Below are 19,151 nucleotides of genomic sequence, written 5' to 3' on the forward strand. Positions count from 1 at the left end.
CTTCAAGCAAGATTCCACAAGAGACAAACATCAGAAAAGGGTAAAAAGGCATACGTACCCCCGGCTCCACCATGCATCCATATGTATGCACGAAGATTGTGGGCGCCGCTTGATTTCTAACCCACAAGGCGCTGAAGTTACAAGAGACCTCGTCACTTGCGCAAGACTAAGAAAAAAATGGAAATGACATGGCTGACTTTGTAGGCCCATTTGTGCACCTCTACGCGACCGTTCAACGCTCCGCGGGCTACGGAGTAATGTCATATTGGATGGATCTCTCCCCATCAAGCAAAAAAATGGGCTGCATCCATTTCCGAAAAAACTCCGCTTTTTTTTTTCTCCCTCTGTTGCTTCTTCTTCGAGTCAAACCAGCCGGAAGCCGCAAAGATGTCCGGCCGGTTTCTGGGTGCTCGACTCGCTCACCTTTTTTTTAGTCTCTCTCTTTCTCGCTATTATTCATCCAATACCAAAGGGGTTAATATTTGCGCGTGAGAGGGAAAGGGTCTCCAAAGTGGGCAGTCTCTATACGCGGACATTCTCCAGAGGCAATCAAACCATATTCACCAGCTAGTGTAGGGGACGAGAGGCCGTACATTGTATCCGCGCTGAGACTGGTAGCCACTACATAAAGCATATCCTTGACACGCCCATGGTCCGACGACTACGACTAGGTAGATCCATCGCTACGAGATTGCTTTTACCTCAAGGGAGTAACTCTACAGGCCAACCAACCCATCTATTTTCTCTCTTCGCTCTTTTCACTTTCTGGCGCATTCGCAAAGGAATCCTTCTGTTCGCTCTTTTAGATTTCTGGGTACCCACACTATACGGCAATTTCGCGCCTACTTTAACTCAAGATTGCCTAGCTCGAGTTCTCAAGATAGAAGCTCCAACTACGCCAATCTCGTCATTGTTCTGGCGACCTCCACTTTGCATGGGCGCTTTTAACACGGGAACAAGCATTCCCCCTCGACTCCGGAGCCAATTTCACCACCGACCACCGAGCCGGCGTTGAGTCTTTCCATTGCCGCCCTGACCTGAGCCCAAAGCTGGCTTATCCCAGCACTGTTCTTTTGTCCTTTTTTTTCCCCCGTCCTTTTAATGCCTGTGCTGTGACTACTGTCGGGATCCCCCTTTGTGCAGAGTTAGAGAACCACCCCAGCACCGGCAGGTGTCAGGCCCAGAAGCACCCGTTCAGTTGTGAGCTTCTTCTTCGTCCGTTTTGTTTTGTCTTGGCTTTCCGGTCAATTGACACAAGATCCCAGTTCCTCCCATTCCTCCCAGCGGAGAGGTACATGGAGACATATGGCATACGGGCATTACAGACAGACTTCTTCTATACACTGCATACTCCCTGACTTCACCTACATACGACCTGTGCACATAGACACATTATTCACATAGCTATACAACACTGACGCATCACTGGCCAACTGTTACGGAGACCTCGCCGCAGCTAGTCATCAATTACTCACATACCGCGGACTTAGCCTTTTCGCCCATCTCTAATGCCGCCATCCACCACAGACCAATGACTATTGCGCATTTTCTCGCCGCGGTCGCCTCGACCGAGCTTCCAACACCCTACCTCCATCTTCCCTGTAAATACGCCCCCCTTCCCGGTCCCCCTTTCAGCGGGCCCTTTTCTTGTCGTGTTGCTTGCTAGGGGAGGTGCGGTACATGTCATTATGTTGTGCTCTGTACCTCCTTCTCTCTCATACCACAGGAACCTAGTCATAAAAAAAAAAAAAAGGAAGTCTTGTCTCTCTTGCACTTCCGCCAATGTTCTCAAGCACGAGCGCCATTATGTCGTCTCGCTGCTCTGCTCGCCTTACCTTAATTCATCTTGGCTTATTCGCCTGCTTAGTCTGCCTTACGCCTCCCCTGCTTCTGTACATTGTCTGCCCACCCCCACCCCATCTCTCTCTTTCTATTTCTCTTTCTCTCGCGTCGACACACTGTCTGTAGACGACTTGAAGCCCCCTCCTCCTTCTGCTCCTCCCCTCCCCCCCCCTCCACCTCTACTAACCTACCACACCCTCGTACTGGTCCCTATCGTCCTTTGGTCCTAGCCTCCCCATCCCCCTTTGCGGACGGTTTCGTATTGTCTCCGTTCTCTCTTGTCCCTATCCGCTACTCTACCGCTGGTGACCCAACAAGATACACGCCCCCCTTATCCGCTTGATGCCCAGGGTACTGCAGCGTGCCTCGCGACTGTACCGTAGTTTTGTACCTCCATTACCCACTGCCTGGCCTACACCCCCCCATTCCCGCTGCCGCCAGATCGTGTCCTGTGTGTTACAGTCAGTCCCAGTAGCGCGGTGACTGCACCGTGCGGGCCCAGATTGACCATACCCTCGACTCATGTACTCTCTTGTCTCAACCAACCCCGGCCGAGACGCTACCTTCCGCTACGTAATCCATCTCGCGCTCAGCTTCCGAGCGACTTACACACACCTCACGCCCATCTGGCAGTTCCTCGCTGCACCCGCACCGCACCCGCACCCTGCTCGGCCTTAAACAAGGGCCTTTCACCCCCCCAGCTGCCCAGACGAGCCAGCAAAGAGGCAAAAGGTCCCCCGGCTCCTCTCTCTGGTCTCCCGTTTTGTTTAAACTTATCTTCCTCCTATCCCCCGCGAAGTCTTGGCATACGTTTCGTTCTTCTTCAAATGTTCAAGACTGACCAGTCCGAAAGCCGCTCCTAGCAATTGGGTCGGCCTGTCGGACAACGACCCTTGTACACACAAATATGCAAAGAGCTCATCCACCATAACTGCACTTACACCAAATTTCGTGAGCTCGACTGAGCTGTTACCACTATCCAGAACCAACATCTCAATCTCATTTCTTACCTTCAATTCCTGACTTCTTGGCCCCCGTTGTTGGTCATCTTCTAAGACCAGCAATGAGTCCTCCACCGCGGCCTGTCAAGACCGACAACAACTCTCCTCCGGACTCGCAAGCTTCTGGCGTCTCTCCCAACATGTCTGACAACGAATCTGCGGCGCCTTCCGCCAACGACTGGCCCGTCAAGGAACCTCCCTCTCCCAGCGGTAGCCATTCTGGCTCCGACGTGGACGAGAAGCCCAGCCAGCAGGGCGATGCCCCCAACGTCCCGGTACAGAAGCGTCGACGAGTGACCCGTGCCTGCGACGAGTGCAGACGTAAAAAGATTAAGTGCGATGGCAAGCAGCCCTGCACCCATTGCTCAGTTTACAGCTATGGTTAGTAGCTGTCATGAATCCCCTCACTCACCCTCTGTTTGCGCTGACCGCTTTCCTTAGAATGCACGTACGATAAACCTTCTAACCGGCGGAGAAACCCTGCTCCCCAGTACATTGAGGCACTGGAAAGTCGCCTGCAGCGTGCCGAGACTCTTCTGCGCAAGTTTATGCCAGAGGTTGACTTGGCCGATCCCACTTTAGACCCTGCGGTCCAGCAAGAGTTCCGCAACCGAGAGCACGCACGAACCCAGGCGGCCAAGCTGAGGCACGATCCTTTTGCTGCTCCCGAAAAGGAGGACGCTCAGCTTTTGTCAATGATCGAGTCCATAGGCCAGCTGGACTTGGATGACAAAGGCGGTTGGGACTTCCACGGAGTGTCGTCTGGTGCTGTGTTCTTGCGGCGTATGAAGGAGCACTTCCGGGGCATGATGGGACCGCCGACCAAAGTGCCATTCCTCCCACGTTCAGAACGGCCTGCCGGCTTGATGAACTTGGACTCTCCGGCACCAGTTGCCAACTCCCCCTATGACTCGACAATGAATACCGCCCCTGAGCTCCCTCCCAAAGAAGTTGCGAGGAAGCTGTGCTACTACTCTCTCAACTGCGCCACTTGTTTGATCCGTGTGGTTCATGTTCCCACGTTTTACGAATTACTTGATCACGTTTACGAAAAGTCATATGACGACTACACCACGGAAGAGCACAAGTTTGTTGGCCTGCTGTTTGCCGTCATGGCAGTAGGTTGCATGTACGCGAACTTGGACGAGACTGCCCCTCCTGTGGCCTACAAGGAGTCAGTTCAAGAAGGGTAGGTTACATATGCATTAAAGAAAAGAACGCCCACACTGGATTAGTACTGACACCGGGTACAGAATGAAGTATTACAATACCGCCAGGCGCATCCTGCAAGACATCACTGAATGTCGCGATCTCACATCGCTACAAGCACTGCTCTTTATGATTCTGTTCCTGCAAGCAACCTCGAACCTAAGCGGATGCTATGCGTTTGTGGGCATTGCACTTCGGTCAGCTCTGCGCATGGGTCTCCATAGGTTCTTGAAGCACGAGCAGATTTCCATCATTGAGCAGGAAGTGAGGAAGCGCGTGTTTTGGGTTATTCGACAGATGGATATCTACGTTTCGGCCATGCTTGGGTTTCCATTATTGCTCAACGCCGACGACATTGACCAGCCGTATCCTACCGAGATCGACGACGAATATATCACAAACGAGGGTATTCTTACACCGCCACCGGGAATGTTCTCATTCTTTGAAGCTTTCAATGCCCACACCCGGTTGATGGAGATTCTGGCCAAGATCCTCAAGCATGTTTATCCCTTGAAGGGCCTCGGCCAGAGCGTCATGAAGGGAGACAAACCAGGCACGACGTACCTCATCAGTTACGCTAGCATCAAGCAAATCGAGACCGAGTTGCAAGAGTGGTACGAGATGTTGCCTTCCCAGTGGCGGCCAAGCCCCGATGGCACAGTAGAGGTGATTCGGTAAGTTTGTCCTTGGATGAAGTGGCCTGGCGTGAAGCATGTTCAGCGCAGCTAACCGCGACAACAGCGTGCGCCATCTGTTGAGATTTGCATATGCCCATGTTCAACTTGTCCTGTACCGCCCCTTCCTTCATTACGTTTCGCCTCGATTGAGCTTGGACAAGAACGTCGACGAGCTTTCGTACGCTTGCGCCGCAGCCGGCATCAGCGTCTCGCGCAACATCGTGCACATTGGCATCGAAATCCGCAAGCAAAACGTGCTTGCCGGGCCTTACTGGTTCATGCTATTCACCGAATTTTTCGCCATCCTTTCTCTCGTCTTCTACGCCATCGAAAACCCTGAGAAGCTTGGCTCCGCGGAAGTATTAGAGGATGCCATAGCTGGGAGAGACATGGTCGCAAAGCTGCAGAACAAGAGCCAAGCCGCCGACAGGGTCACGGACGCACTCAATGTAAGTCTTTACCCCAATGTGGTCTTGGCGACATGAGCTAATGTAAGCAGGTCTTGTTTGAACAATTACCCGAGAGGCTTCGTCAAGCCAAGGCTCAGCCAATCCCCACGAAGAAGAGACCAGCACCCGGGCCAAAGGCAAGCTCGATGCCCATTCACGGTCACCCGGGCCTGATCCCGGGTGTTGGCCAACGCCGATCCGAAGAACTGAGCCGGTCGCCGAGTGTATCGCTTGCCAACGGGCGGATGTCGCAAGGGCCGGTTCGCGGCTCGTACGATGGCGTTCCCATTTCCGAGGCGGCGTACCAGGACCCCAATCTCGCGATGCAGGACTTGCTAGCCATGGAGATGCCGTCTCGGGCAACTCCCGACTCTGTGAGCACAGCGGCGAGTTCCAACCAGCGGCCGCAGGGATTTCCCCCGCCACATGTCAACAACATGAACCACATCAGCAAGCTCGACTCGCTGATGTTCCCATCGGAGGACCCGTTTGCTTACCCTAACCAACCGATGATGGAGCTGGGATACCAAAAAGGACCCGGGCCGAACAACGTCAGCGGCCCGCAGGATGCGTCCTTCATGATGCCTGGTGCATTCGACGAAATCGACACCCAGCTGCTCGGCCAGTCACCAGCGTACTTTTTGCACCAGGGACAGGGCCAGCAGCAAGCGCCGCAACAGCAACACCACCACCAACCGGGCTTCGACCTCTCCAGCATGTACCAGCACTCGGGATACCCGGGCATGTCTGATGCAGCAAGGATGGAGCAGGCTAGGAGAGCGCAAATGCAACAAAGGCCTGGAGAACTGGACAGGATGTTCGCAGAGTCTGGATACCAAAACAACTGGGCGGCAGGGTTGCTCGCCAGGAACGGATATCAGGGCCTATAGGCACACTTCGCTTCAAGTGATACCCATCATTATTTTGGAGCCCTGCAAGCTCAGGGTGCGATTATTTTTTGGGGGGTTGAGGGTTTCTGAGATGATGAAGAGACGGGAATATCGATTGCCAGGCGTTCAGGTTCACTTGATAGAGGGTTTGGCAGGAGGCGGAAAGTTTCTCGATTACACAGGGCCTTCTGGGGATCAACAACATCACTGGATGAGCCGCTGATTTACGGCCGACTATTTTGACTGGGGAGGCGTAGGGCTGCTGCTACTGCTGCTACTGCTGCTGCTCTCTTTGCGCCCTGAGGCACTCACGAATATGTGCCTGTGTGCAGTTGAGATTGCAGCTAGCATATATTTGGATATAGACATTTGTACCAACAACATGATTACCAGCACAATTAAAACCTGTCCAACCTGAGCAAAACCAACCGAGATGGAGAAAGGTGTGTGTGGGTAGGTGGGTGACAGGTACACTGGCTGGTGGAGTTTGGTATAGTTGCTAGTGAAGAGTGCTAGATGAAGGCAGAACAAAAGTGCTCAGGGACCACGGTCCTAGTCGCCCACTTGCAACACAAACGGCCCCGAGGGTGCAGCAGACATCTAATGGAGTGCATGTCGCAGTGCATTGCAGCGCAGTGCATGGCAGCGGGAGGTGCAGGCCGAGGTAGTGTACACACACTATGGGCTAAAGTGAAGTGGATAGAGCTGGTATCGGTAGGGCATGGCGCGATTGACGGTTGCGAGGGTAGGGGGGGCGTGTGAGAGACACAGGTGGTCTCCATGCAAATTGGGGGCGAGATGGGATGGAACGCGGGCTTTAGAAGGATGAGAGGAGTCATGCGGGATTCAGGGAACGAACGACGGGGCTGGCGCGAGAGGCGGAGCCCGTCGGCCAGTATATTGACGAGTGGCCCTGTATCGACGGGTGATGGACTGACTTTTCTCTATGTTATGACTTGCAGCTCTGTACGGAGTAGTAGCAGTGGGAACAGTAGTGGTGGTAGCAGCCAGTGGTGATTGTGGTACGGATAGTAGAAGCGGTGATGGTCGCGGTAGTAGAGTATGCATTCTACAAAGTAATAACACACCCAAAATATTAGTTTTTGGATGTCTGCCACCTTCCTGGGTAAGGTAGCCTGGCCGAGTCGACTAGCGATCACTAGTGAACACTTCGCACCGTACCGCGGTGACTTCACGAGGACAGGGGCCTACAGTGTGTTCCCGAAAGACACGGTGACAGGAACGTACCTTTCGCCGCATACAAGGTATACTTACTACTACTACGTAGGGGAACAGTACTGCCATCTCTCTCTTGGCGAGCGGTGGAGAACATGCCTTTCCCCTGTTGGCGGGGCCAGGGACGTGAGGGTGGGGAACGGGGGGGCGTGTGTGTGTGCCATACTGTACGAGACACCCGTTGCGAAAGGTGATTGGAGCGCGGCGTTTTATTCTGTCTATGGATCTTTTTTTTCCTCAATCGTTACAGGGGGAAGGCAGTGAGAGCTCACCCCAAAGACGACGTTGGATAAGCTGGTAAGTAGCTGGGAGTGTACTCCGTATACTATGGTATATACAATGATTCCAAACTAACAAGGTAGGTAGGTATACCAGTAGCGCGACAGGGCTTAGAAATCCTTATCAGAAAATCCCCATTTCTGGCGGGGCGGCGAAAGAGAGGCCGTTTCGGCACCGAAAACCGGGCCCATTCTGCTGTCGAAGAATCCAAGTGCCTTCTGTTGCATGTTCTTTTTGATGGGGTTTAGCACCAACCTTACCTGCGTTGGAAACTGGTAACCATAGCGGACGATGGGAATCTCGCGCCCCGGGAAGACCACGCTACATGGTACTTAGCACGCTACCAAATACGTGGATGCTCCCAAAAAAAAAAAAAAAAAAAAAACGCACATACCCAACCGCGGCCGCCCTATCATGAGATAACGGTTTGTCATACAACAAGAACCACTTTTTTTTCGTTTTCTTCCCTCAATCCAGTCCAGTCACTCAGAATCACTGACTATTAGCTCCGTAAACCCGCATCCCCGTGACTTCAACCGATGTCCCCCGTAAGCTCTCGGAGGCACCGAAGAGCGGAACCTTGCGCCAACGCAGTAGGACGGGGCCCCGGCCACCTAGTCGACACGGAAACCTGCCCTGCGTGCTGCACGTAAGGATACGTTGCGGGAAACACAGACAGGAACCTTCGAACAAGCGACCGCACGCGCTGGAAGATCTATCTGTACCGACGCACTCTGAGCGTCATCAGGCCCCTCCCCTCGTCTCCTCCATCGCCCCTCACACGCGTTGTCACTCTGCTACCGCACCGCGCCGCTCCAATTCGCCCTCCACCGAACAAACGAGCCCAGATCCATCCATCCCGACCAATCCCCCAGGTTTTGCCCTGCGGCTGTTGTCCGAAGACAAACTGCGCGAAGGTCTTGGCCAAGTCGGAAAGTCCCCCCCAACGCCACGTAAACGCCACGCCCTATTGAACCACAAGCCGCATTGCTATTGGGCTGACCCAGAGCCGCCAGGTGACATCGCAAGCACCACCTTGTACCTAGCGGGCTGGGCCTCTTTTTTTTTGGCTTTACTTTACGCTTTCCCACCCGCCTTGACCCATCCATCGCGAGAGGCTGTTTGGAGCGAACGAGACCGTCGTCGTCAGACCGCCCTTACCGAACCACCATCACCGTCACACCCTTGCAGCAGACGACGGGGAATTCCTTTCTGTCAGCCCAGTAAAACTCACCCCCAGCCGAAAGGTCACAGTCATGACGATGGACTGTGTCGTTGATCACGATGTGGTCGTGGTGGACGAGTTTGATGCTCTGTAAGTGTGGAGATGCATTGCGCGTTCACTTCCATTTCATTCCGACGGTTCGGGCTTGGCGATGGAAGCGATCGAGACGGGGCGGCGTTTCCGACGTCAGACCTGTTTTGCTGCTCCATCTCGTGAACCGTCCCCTCCACGTGCTCATCTCATCCTCTTCCCTCTTCCTCCCGTATTGTCTTATCAAACTGATTCTGGGATGTTGTTGGCTGATCTGGCGTGTTTACTGTAAAGGGCTATTGAGGTGAAGACTTCGCCGACGGTTGAGTCTGTCAACTCGGTCGCGCCGATCCCGGCCAAGTATCCCGGTATGCCGTGTTCTTGTTTTAGTGCTGGTGCTGAATGTTGTTGTGTGAATGTGGTTACTTGAGCCTCTCGAGGCCCTGTGTCATGACATAACAATGCCATAATGTCTGATGTCTTGTTCATGATGATCCCGGAAATGCTGACGGACGGAAAGCCAAGCTCCACGCCCGCAAGGTCGCCGCCGAGCTCAACGTCTCCGATGGCCTCGTATTCCTCCCCGGCGAGCCGAGCCGGAGCTATGAAGACTCGGACATGGGGCCGACCTTTAGACAACGGCGATAGTACGTGACCGCTCCTCTGGCCCAGAACTAGTATCAAAGCATGGTATTGACACGGGAGACAGCTTCTACTACCTGAGCGGTGCCAACTTCGCCGACTGCGCAGTGACTTACGAGCTCGCCTCGGACCGCCTGATCCTCTGGATTCCCTACGTCGAGCCGCGCCAGGTCCTCTGGTTCGGCCGCACCCCGGGCATCACCGAGTGTTTGAAGCAGTTCGACGTCGACGATGTGCGGTACAACACCCAGCTCAACAAGTTCCTGTACCGGAACCTGACGCCCGGCTCGACCCTGTACGTCCTCCACCCCGACCAGGTACCGCTCTCGGGCGAGTTCCTGCGGGAGATGGCGGACGTGCGCGTCGACCTCACCTCGCTCCAGCCGGCCGTCGACCAGGCAAGAGTCGTCAAGACGGAGTACGAAGTCGCCATGATCCGCAAGGCGAACGCCATCTCGGCCGCTGCTCACCGCCGCGTCGCCGAACGGCTGCTGAAGCTCGACAACGAGTCCGAGATTGAGGCCATCTTCCAGGCCTGGTGCACCTCGGCCGGCGCCCGCGACCAGTCGTACGCCATCATCGCGGGCAGCGGCAAGAACGCGGGGACATTGCACTACGACGCCAACAACGAGCCGCTCGAGGGCCGCGACGTCGTCGTCTTCGACGCCGGCTGCGAGTTCCACTGCTACGCCAGCGACATCACGCGCACGCTCCCGATCCCTGGACGGTTCTCGACGGAGGCCGCAGCGGTGTACGCCATTGTGGAGAGGATGCAGGATGAGTGCATCGGGCTCATCCGCCCCGGAACGCTCTTCTTCGACCTGCACATCCACGCGAGCAAGGTCGCTCAGCAAGGGCTGCTGAAGCTCGGCGTTCTCAAGGGGGACGCCGCCGAGGTCTGGGACGCCGGCACCGTGGCCGCCTTCTTCCCGCATGGCCTGGGGCACCACGTCGGGCTGGAGGTGCACGACGTGACGGGCAGGGAGAGGCTGTTGCTCCTCAACAACGTCATGGGCAGCGGCCGCGTCGGGAAGAGGGAGGTCATCACACCCGAGATGATGGGGGCCATGGCGCGCGCCACGGCCGCGGGTGCGTCGGCGCCGCCCCCGTACAAGGGAAGGCAGTATCTGAGGAAGAACATGATTGTGACTGTCGAGCCGGGCATGTGAGTTTTTCCCAACCTTTTTACCCAACTTCCGCTATGATGAAATTTTCAGAACTAATGGCGAGTGGGAAAAAAACAGTTACTTTTGCAGGGAGTACATTGAGGGATACTTCCTCAGCAACCCCAAGCACGCTCGGTTCATTGACAAGGCGGTGCTGGAAAAGTACTACCGCGTCGGAGGCGTGCGTATCGAGGACGACATCCTGATTACTGACGACGGGTACGAGAACCTGTCGACCGGGGCGCCCAAGGGCGAGGAGTTGTTACGGGTCATCAACGGCAAGGCTTAGGGTCTTGAGTAAATTGTCTTGACTTTCTACGAGTGACGGATGGCGAAGCTGTTGTTGTTCTTCTTCTGGTGTGGCATGCGTTGTGGGGTTTTCTGGTGGGGGACCTGGTTAGAACTTATTGGTACAGCTTTCTTGAGTCGCAGGTAGCGTGTTGTTTGCTGGTGTTGCATTCTTTATTGGACTTTGTTCTTTTCTGACGCCTACTTTGTGGGGTTTTGCTGGTTGGTTGGTTGGTTGGGTACGTGATGTCGAGTCGACAATTTTGTACAGAGGCAAAAGCCCCGGCGTCAACAATAGTCTTGTGGTCACTGCTTTTATTTTTGGATGTTACGGGCGATTCCCCCGCGCGGCAGATCACCGTCGCCAAATTGATAATCAGATACGGCGTCTGCTTCCCCCCCGCCATTTCTACGAATCACTGGTATATCTACGTTTCTGGTGATGGGCCTCGCGCAGTATCGGTCACTACTGCATGTGCTGTACCGGTAGGCTTATTTATACCTGACATAATCTCTCTTTCCGCTAGTTTCAGTCTCTCATTTGATGTATAAGCCTGGTATACCTCAGCATCGTCCCTACAGGATCATATTGTGAATATTTTTGAGGGCAAGCTTGAGTGAAGAGCTGGAGTCCTGCTTCGCTTTCTATTGCATGGCTTGTTGTTGAATATTTACCACAGCCCTGATCAACGGCAACCTGGTCCCTTCTCTGGATACGCAAGCGCCTGTCACCGTTCCAGGCGGGCATTGCATTGTGTGAACCAGAAACTGTTTGAGCTCGTTGTCGAGTGGAGTTTGATAAAGGCGCAAGATATCCTCAGAGTGCAGCTCTACGTGATTCAACTACACAACGTACAGGTCGTACTTCCAGTCTATATGTAAAGCTGTTGGAACTGGAATCCCATAATAGACAGACGTAAACGGAGTACGTAGTTGCATCTGGTCAGATGATTGATGGCGAGTGAAGACACGGCTCTTCGGCCAACCCACGCTCGCAGGTACAGCCAGATCAGCAGATATTCTAAGCAGACAGACCATCGACTCGATTTAGTCAGTGGTCAGACGCAAAATGTATCTAACAAGGACCATTCTCCTTTCTCATTGCTTCTTCAAGGTCACAGCGACGATAACATTGCGAGGAGTCTCCAATCAACCGACTTCGGACACAACTCGAATCGCATCTAACGGAACACACACTCACACGGACAACATCACAAAGGATTACACCTGACCTTCGGCCAGCTTCACGTTAACCAAATAGTTCCGCTATTTTGGAGAGTCTATAATCCAAAGCCTCTGGCTAATGCAAACCACACGCCTTCCAGACCGCCGGCCCAATGCTAAGAGTTCCGTCACCCGCCAGCCACGCCACAAACAAATTCGACCTTGTCCCCCTTACGAAGGAAATCCGTCGGTTTTTCTTCTTCTTCTTTTTCGAATTGCAAGGAACACCCCCAATTTTTCTCTCTGCTTGCCAGTTCGTGAAACAAAGCTTTTGAGCTCAAAAAACAAACTCCAACCCGTCGTTTCTAGCCGAGGGGGAACCGTTACATACTGCGGCCCGTTGCGCCCTGTTCCTGTGTCGTAATCGGTGGCTTAAATGTCTAAGTAATTACAGTGAACGCCAGGCTGTCGTGTCAGACAACCGTTGGGTTTGTGAAATGTTTTGTGCTCGTTTCTACTTGCGGCGTCTCGTCTTCGGCGCCGGAGCGGGCTCGGGAGACGGCTCAACGGCCTGTCTCTTCTTTGCCGTTTGCTTCCTCGGTCTCGGGGGCGGCGGCGGCTCCGAGTGTAAATGACCCAGCTCCTCCATCGCCGTGGTGTTCTCCCAGGCAAGGCAGCGATAGTTCGTCGGCTCGGGCGTCGGCTCCTGTTGCCGACCTCGCGTGCTCATGCGCTTCGAGTCTCTTCTCTTCTCCTTCTTCTCCTCCTTCTCCTCGGGTTCTGCGCTGGCCAGGTACTGCTTCCGATTCTCCATATGCAGCACAATCTTGTCTTTGAAGGCCACAATCTCCTTTCTGAGCCGCAGTTCGTTATAGCCGCGAGGGTCAAGCCACTTGAGGAGCTCGTCAACTTGTTCCGGCTCGCAGTAGTATCCCCACTGGCGTGCATTGTAAATGCTCGTCGTGCCCTCTTCCAGCTTCTTGCGTTCAGGAACCGTCATATCGAACTTGTTCTTGTACTCGGCCTGGAACTCGGGATCCGTGTCGATGTAGCCCTGGCGTTCCAGTTCGTCGGGGCCTTGGACCCATATGCAACCGTTGGCATATTCGGCTGCGGCGGTCGAGCTGTCCGGAAGGCCTCCATAAGGCATTCCATTCCGCTCGAACCAGTAGTACCGGTTCCAGAATCGATCCTTGCCAAGAACCCTTGTTCGGCCGCAGTCCGCCTCCCGGAGGTCGTTGTCAATGACGGCGATTTCTTCTTCGCACTTCTTGATGAACTCCTCCTTTTTTGTGATGTCCTTCAGGAGCTTGATGAACTGCTTCGACTGCTTGGGTACCTTGGCTGCTTCAGCTGCCTTTTCTTTACGCTCCTTCTCCTCCTTGCGCTTCCGCTGCCTCTCTGCAGCGCGGTCGTTGGCGCGTCGAATGTTCCTGCGCGGCGCGTTCTCATCATCCGAATCGGCAACCTCATCCTCTGCATCTACCGCTGACTCGTCTACGTCTGTCATCTTGACGTCTTCTTCCTGCTTTGTCTCAGGAGGCGGCGACGGTGGCATGTTTTCGGGAAGCAGAATCTTGCGCTGATCATTCAGAACGCGAAGTTCCTCCAATCTAAAACTTTGTTAGCAATGCCATGGTTGAAGCAATAACGAGTGGCACTTACGCCTGCTTCCGCTGTCGCTGCCAGTCAATCTTCTCCTTTCGGAATGCAGTCATTTGCTCACTGCACTCTTCCATGTACGTGCGCATGGCCTTTGTCTGCGTCGTGAGCAGGCAGATAATCTGCAGTGCTTGTACCCGGTAGTTAACGTCCAGGGTTGCGTAGTGTTCTCTGACCGTGTCTTGCGTAGGTTCCTCATCCGGAGGAACGAGCTGCGTAAGGAGCTCTTCACATTGTTCCTCGAGCCGCTCGTTCTTCGACAGCTGGTGCAGTAGGCCAACCATGATTCTCTCCCAGCCACCGTTCTGGAAATTCCGCTTTCGAAGTTCCTCAATCCAGTCATAGTCTTCAAGGACGTCCTCGGCGCGATGGGTAATCTCGGGCTCCACATTTTGGCTTTCCTTCTCAGCAGCCCTCGCCTCGGCTGCCAGTCTCTCGGCTTCGGCCTTTGCAAGACTGCTTCGCGTGGCCCTTGCAGGAGGTCGATCGGGCTCGGGCGTCGGCTCCTTGGCTTCTTCCTCTTCTTCCTCGTCTGAGTCCTCCTCTTCGTCGTCCAACTCGGGCAACTGCACATTGACCTTGCCACCGTCTGCCTCGGCACTGACAATTTGTTTCAAGACTGCGCAATGTATCTCTTCAAACAGCTGAACCGTGATGTCTCCGGAAGCAACGCACATGGCCTCGACAAAATCGTCAAAGGTGAATGAGTCGAGCTTGAAGATTTCGCAATAGACGTTGAGCGTGTCCCAGGTCTCCAGGAAGAGGCCGACGGACTTCATTGAGAGCTTTTCCTGTATGCGGGTGGTGCTGCCGCCGTTTACAGACACATCAGGGTCAGTTGGGGGATCCTTGCAAAGGAACGACAATGGCGGTCTGACGATGCCCTCTCTCAGAGGTACCTGCAAGTCCTCGATAGGATACTTCGGAGGTGGCGGAGGGGGTGGGAGCTCGGGAGCGGACATCGAATGCGGCAGTTGTTGATTCCTGAAGTTGAGAGGGAGTTGGAAAGGGTTCTTATGCGGGGGCGCTTGAAATATGCCCGAATCAGGACCTGCAAGCATGCCTGGAGAACCCTTGTGATCCTGCGAGAAGTCGGGGGATTGGTGCTGCAGCTTCCCCTTCTGATTCTTTGGCGCAGGTTTCAGTTCAGGTAACCTAGCTGGACCGTTTTGCATGGCACCATTTACACCGTTCGCCCCATTTGCCTCTTGGCCATGCGGTTGGTTCGCTCGCTTCTGTGCTTGGAGTTGTTTCCGTTCCATCAACTTGGTATCGTAGCGAAGGTGGGCGGGGACCCGGGAGTCGATGTGGTATTGCGCCGCATAGTCGTGCCGGACGAGCCACGGCGCGCCGTTCCAAGCTTCGCGAGTCACTGTCTTCTTAATGAAAGACCGCAGTACCGACTTGGTGAAAATCTTCCGATCGCGGAAGATGTGATCGTCGTCGACAACCGCCTCGGCACCTGGCCTCTCTTCGAGGCTAACCGTATACCGCGTGTAGGGGGGAGTAAGGGTGCCATCAGGTAGGACCTTGCCGCCGAACCGGGTCTTCTCTCTAACAACACCCTGCAGCCTCTCTCCGTCGGTTGTGCTAACTGTGACAGCTTCGCCAGGATAATAGTCGGCTCTGAACTCTTCGTAAACCATATCGACGAGCGTATCGATTCGCGAGACCGTTTGAAACTGGACGCGCCGCAGGACCGGGCCCTTGAGGGCCTCGGGGAAGGCCTGCTCGACCTCCTCGGCACCGGCAAGCTGCTGCAGTGTCAGTTATCTGAGGTTGGGAAGTACTAGGATAGACCGACCTCGCTCTTGAGGGCCTCGAAGAATGTTAGACCCGAATGTCCGGTGATCTGGCAAATGAATCGCCGCTGCGCAGTGTCAGCAAGTCTTGGCCCATAGCCCCACCTGTACTAGAAACGCACCTGTTTGTAGAAATCCATTCTTCACCGTGTTAGCTCAGAACACCTCCAAAGACGCGAAAAAAAGGTTAACTCACCTGTTCAGATAATCCTCATAGTGGGCAAAGACCTCGCCGGTCTGTGGAATATGCCAGACCTGGGGGCGTAAATCAGTACTCGTCGCACATTCCGTGAAACGCAGTTCCCGAACCTCTGCATTTTCGTCCTTGATGTCCTTGGGCGGCAAGAACTGCACCGGTTTGCGCTTAAAAAGAACCTGGACAGCAAGTCAGCGGTGGGCGATCGCACACGACGCGTAAAGGGCCCGTACCATGGTGGTGGTGGGCTACAATGGCATGGTCCAAAAGTCGAGGTCCGATTGCGCAATAAGGCTGAAATCCAGCCTTCCTTCTCTTCAACCGGGATGATAGCACTAGAAACTCGCGGGAAACATTTGCCGGTCGATACGAGCGTGTTATGCTGGTCGTGGCGGGTTGTTGTGGTCGCGGTCGGGAGCAGCGGAGGCGCGGTGGTGGTGTCGGGCAGGGAAGGACGGGTTCACCGGTGCACTTACACGCGAGATCGCGGACGCGGTGCGGCTCACAGAAGACGTGTCGGGATCCTTGATGGAGAGGTAAATGGCGATTGTGACGGTCGTGGTTGTGGTCGCAGGCGGATGGAGGAAGCGCGAAAGCTGCAAGTCGGGGGTAAAACTTCGAGGGAAAAAAACAAAAGGTGGGAAAGGAAGTGGTGAGCTTGGGGAGGGAAGAGAAAGGGAAAAAGACGAAGAGCGCCAGTAAAAGCGGTCCTGGCCCACGCCCGCTTGGCCCGTTCGGCCCACGGTGCCTCCGCATCCCATCTCCCAGCGCTGCGCACCAGGCCTCCTTACCCTCCTCCACCCGCCACGACTCCGTCCACCTCGGGAAAACCGCAACCGCGTCGGATACCCACGAATTTGTACTCGTTGAGCTCGCCGCTGCCAGGGCAATCGAATGAGCACTCAAGCAACCAGAAAGACGTCGATTTGGTTGATTAATCCCCGAATACGTCTGTTGCACCGTCTGGCCTGAACGGGTAGGCTCTTTTTCGTCATTCACCTCCTCGGGACCACGACCGGAGTAGCATAGTTTCACCACCACAATAGTCTAAAAATCGCTTCAAAATGTAATTATGGTATATATGCCATGTAATTTTTAATTCTGCACTTTTTTGGATGCCTCCGACAAAAGAAACGTGAGAAAAGTCGCGATATCAATACCGGGGCCCTCCGACAGGCCGCTCCGAGGCCCCCGAGCTCCGTGTAAGTCATTTCCTCGCGAGTGCATTCTATAGTAGTCAATGAGGCATATTTTGATACTGAATCACCTGATATCTGTTCGACATGTGTTTGTTCTGTTCTTCCGTTTGCTGATGGCAGACAATGGGTTGTGTCCAAGGGGCCCACGACCCCCGGTCCCCCTGCTCTGCCGTTAGCTCCAAAATGTTGTTTCTTACCTGGGACATGGCTGCTAGTGGAGTTAGGTGCTGCTGTCAGCCTCCAGACACGTGCATCCTTGCAATTTGATTGGTTCCCGTCTGCTAGGCCCCCACGGGACGAAGCGTCTCCTTTAGACTTCCGGCAAGTGGCCGTCTTCACTGGCACGCAGAAGTTTCGCACCAGAACACGGACTTTGTCTCAATTATTCTTGAATTTATCTAATGCTGGATATAATTACTGTCCACCCGGGCATATTTTATCTTCATTCTATGACGTGAAGTAGACTACATTGAATCCCAACCAGGAACCAACAACTCCCACTGCGCAGTAGGCGCTGGTGAACATCAATGGCAGGAATTCGTACCGCTTCCCAAACACAATCTGGTGAAGAAGGGAGCAATACAGAATCAGCGGAATGCTGACTGCAATGTACAGTGTACTGAATCGGTCGAGCAGGAAGAACCTTGCCTTTCTGGAGGCTGGAGCCAACCGATCAAATGTCAAGAGGAATAGGATCAGCCAGAAGATGGTGTAGACCGTCTTGATCGGGAATTCCGCCGGTGTGAAAAGGAGAGGGAAAAGAGAAACATGCCCAGCAACAGCCAGCGGCCGGAAAGCGCTGAGGTAACGCCGATCCTTGAGCGCGATGAGGCTGAACGGAATAATGACAAGCAGGATGGCCTTTTCATGCACATGCCAACCAAACAGGAAAGACGCATATCCGCATAGGGTCACCGCTCCAATGAAGGTATCCCAGGTCGGCGGTGCTTGGAAAAACAGCTTAATCAGCGGTAAGACCTGGAAGAAGAGCGTCAAGGCGAAGCAAGTCCGCGGGCTGATTTCCGGCAGGACTGCGAAGGCTGTATCCCCTACCAGACCCCTGGTAACGCTGTTGATGGCCTCAGCCTTGACGGGGAGATTAAGCCTTGGCGCGACTGGCAACATGTTAGTTCAACTCAAGTATCCAGGGCATCTAAACCTAAGAACTCACCGTAGATGAGGACGCGGTCCGCAAAGGAGTACAACGCCCAAACGTTGGGTGCCCAATATGCGTGGCAAAGACCGCGGGAGAACGGGAACAGACGGCTGACCATCTGGGGAATCTGGTTCAGGGCAGCGAAAGGCCCAAACGCGGCGCCGAATATGGCAGCAATGCCTCCACCGAGCTTGATGCAGTTCAAGAATTGGATTCTGAAGATGGACTTGGGCGACAGGCAATATGCGCGTAGAAGGAAGACAAAGTAAGCCGGGGCGAGGTACAAGTAAATGTGCTTCATGCACAGCAATGCCGCAAATACCAATCCGCTGCTCAGCAAGCCCGACTTCGACCTGGCGAGAACAAGCGACAGAATGAGCACACCGTACATGGCTCCATTGTACTGGAAATGGATATGATCAATGATCAAAAGGCCGGGCGAGAGCAGGATTGAGATGGCAGCGGTCTGAGCAGCGCGCCTTGTGGTGCCTGTCGCGGTGTCGATGAATCTGGTACTTTATAAGCTTCCCCGCTCATCTCGAAAGCGCTCAACTGCACTCACCGCTGCAGTGCGTAGACCAGTACCAGCTCAGAGATGATAACCGTCCATCTCTGGAAATACACCGTTTGCCAGCTATCGTATTCCAAGTTATAGACCTTGAGCATGAAGGGGTCAACCAGCTTTGCGACCTGCGACATGGCCCACTCAAAGTAGGCAAAGAAAGGAGGGTAGTCAAGGGTCCATTCTGACGTCTTCTCGTAATACCATTGAGACAACGGCAGGCTGTTTGTGATGGCAAGCCAGTTTCGGTGGACTTCGAAATCGGTGGATTTGCTTTGTGACAGGTTAGCCGTGGCGGCCTTGACGGAGGTATGTCTATCAGCGGTCCACTTACTAGGCTGGGAAGAGGAGAACCTTCAATGCGCCGGCGACGAGCGCGCATTGGGAGAGGGTTGGGTATGATTCGGCCATTTTGGCACGTTCCAGATCTTCTCAGTAAAGTATCCGCATTGAACTGGGCGGTGCCGTGATAGCCT

The 19,151-nt window shown here is 54.3% G+C and overlaps 4 protein-coding genes across 4 annotated transcripts; 2 read left to right on the forward strand and 2 right to left on the reverse strand.

The window, feature by feature from the left end:
- Positions 1–2,905: 2,905 nt before the first annotated feature.
- Positions 2,906–6,068, forward strand: CTRU02_212902 (C6 transcription factor; the record flags this gene model as incomplete). Its single annotated transcript, XM_036721467.1, has 5 exons — positions 2,906–3,224; positions 3,285–4,032; positions 4,097–4,726; positions 4,794–5,178; positions 5,229–6,068. 5 exons carry the CDS (start codon positions 2,906–2,908, stop codon positions 6,066–6,068), a joined length of 2,922 nt encoding a protein of 973 aa, XP_036586636.1.
- Positions 6,069–8,839: 2,771 nt separating this feature from the next.
- Positions 8,840–10,935, forward strand: CTRU02_212903 (xaa-pro dipeptidase; the record flags this gene model as incomplete). The annotated part of the gene is made up of 5 exons (XM_070205932.1): positions 8,840–8,898; positions 9,133–9,206; positions 9,359–9,485; positions 9,548–10,645; positions 10,737–10,935. 5 exons carry the CDS (start codon positions 8,840–8,842, stop codon positions 10,933–10,935), a joined length of 1,557 nt encoding a protein of 518 aa, XP_070060325.1.
- A 1,677-nt stretch (positions 10,936–12,612) lies between these two features.
- CTRU02_212904 (ddt domain-containing protein) lies at positions 12,613–15,994 on the reverse strand (the record flags this gene model as incomplete). The annotated part of the gene is made up of 7 exons (XM_070205933.1): positions 12,613–13,711; positions 13,764–15,514; positions 15,565–15,630; positions 15,685–15,703; positions 15,759–15,817; positions 15,872–15,937; positions 15,992–15,994. The coding sequence occupies 7 exons, from the start codon at positions 15,992–15,994 to the stop codon at positions 12,613–12,615; spliced, it is 3,063 nt and encodes a 1,020-aa protein (XP_070060326.1).
- Positions 15,995–17,404: 1,410 nt separating this feature from the next.
- Positions 17,405–19,086, reverse strand: CTRU02_212905 (dolichyl pyrophosphate Glc1Man9GlcNAc2 alpha-1,3-glucosyltransferase; the record flags this gene model as incomplete). Its single annotated transcript, XM_036721470.2, has 4 exons — positions 17,405–18,072; positions 18,129–18,622; positions 18,676–18,948; positions 19,010–19,086. The coding sequence occupies 4 exons, from the start codon at positions 19,084–19,086 to the stop codon at positions 17,405–17,407; spliced, it is 1,512 nt and encodes a 503-aa protein (XP_036586639.2).
- Positions 19,087–19,151: the final 65 nt, after the last annotated feature.

This window comes from Colletotrichum truncatum (genome assembly GCF_014235925.2).
Source record: "Colletotrichum truncatum strain CMES1059 chromosome Unknown Contig_0009, whole genome shotgun sequence".
Classification (NCBI taxonomy): Eukaryota; Fungi; Ascomycota; class Sordariomycetes; order Glomerellales; family Glomerellaceae; genus Colletotrichum; species Colletotrichum truncatum.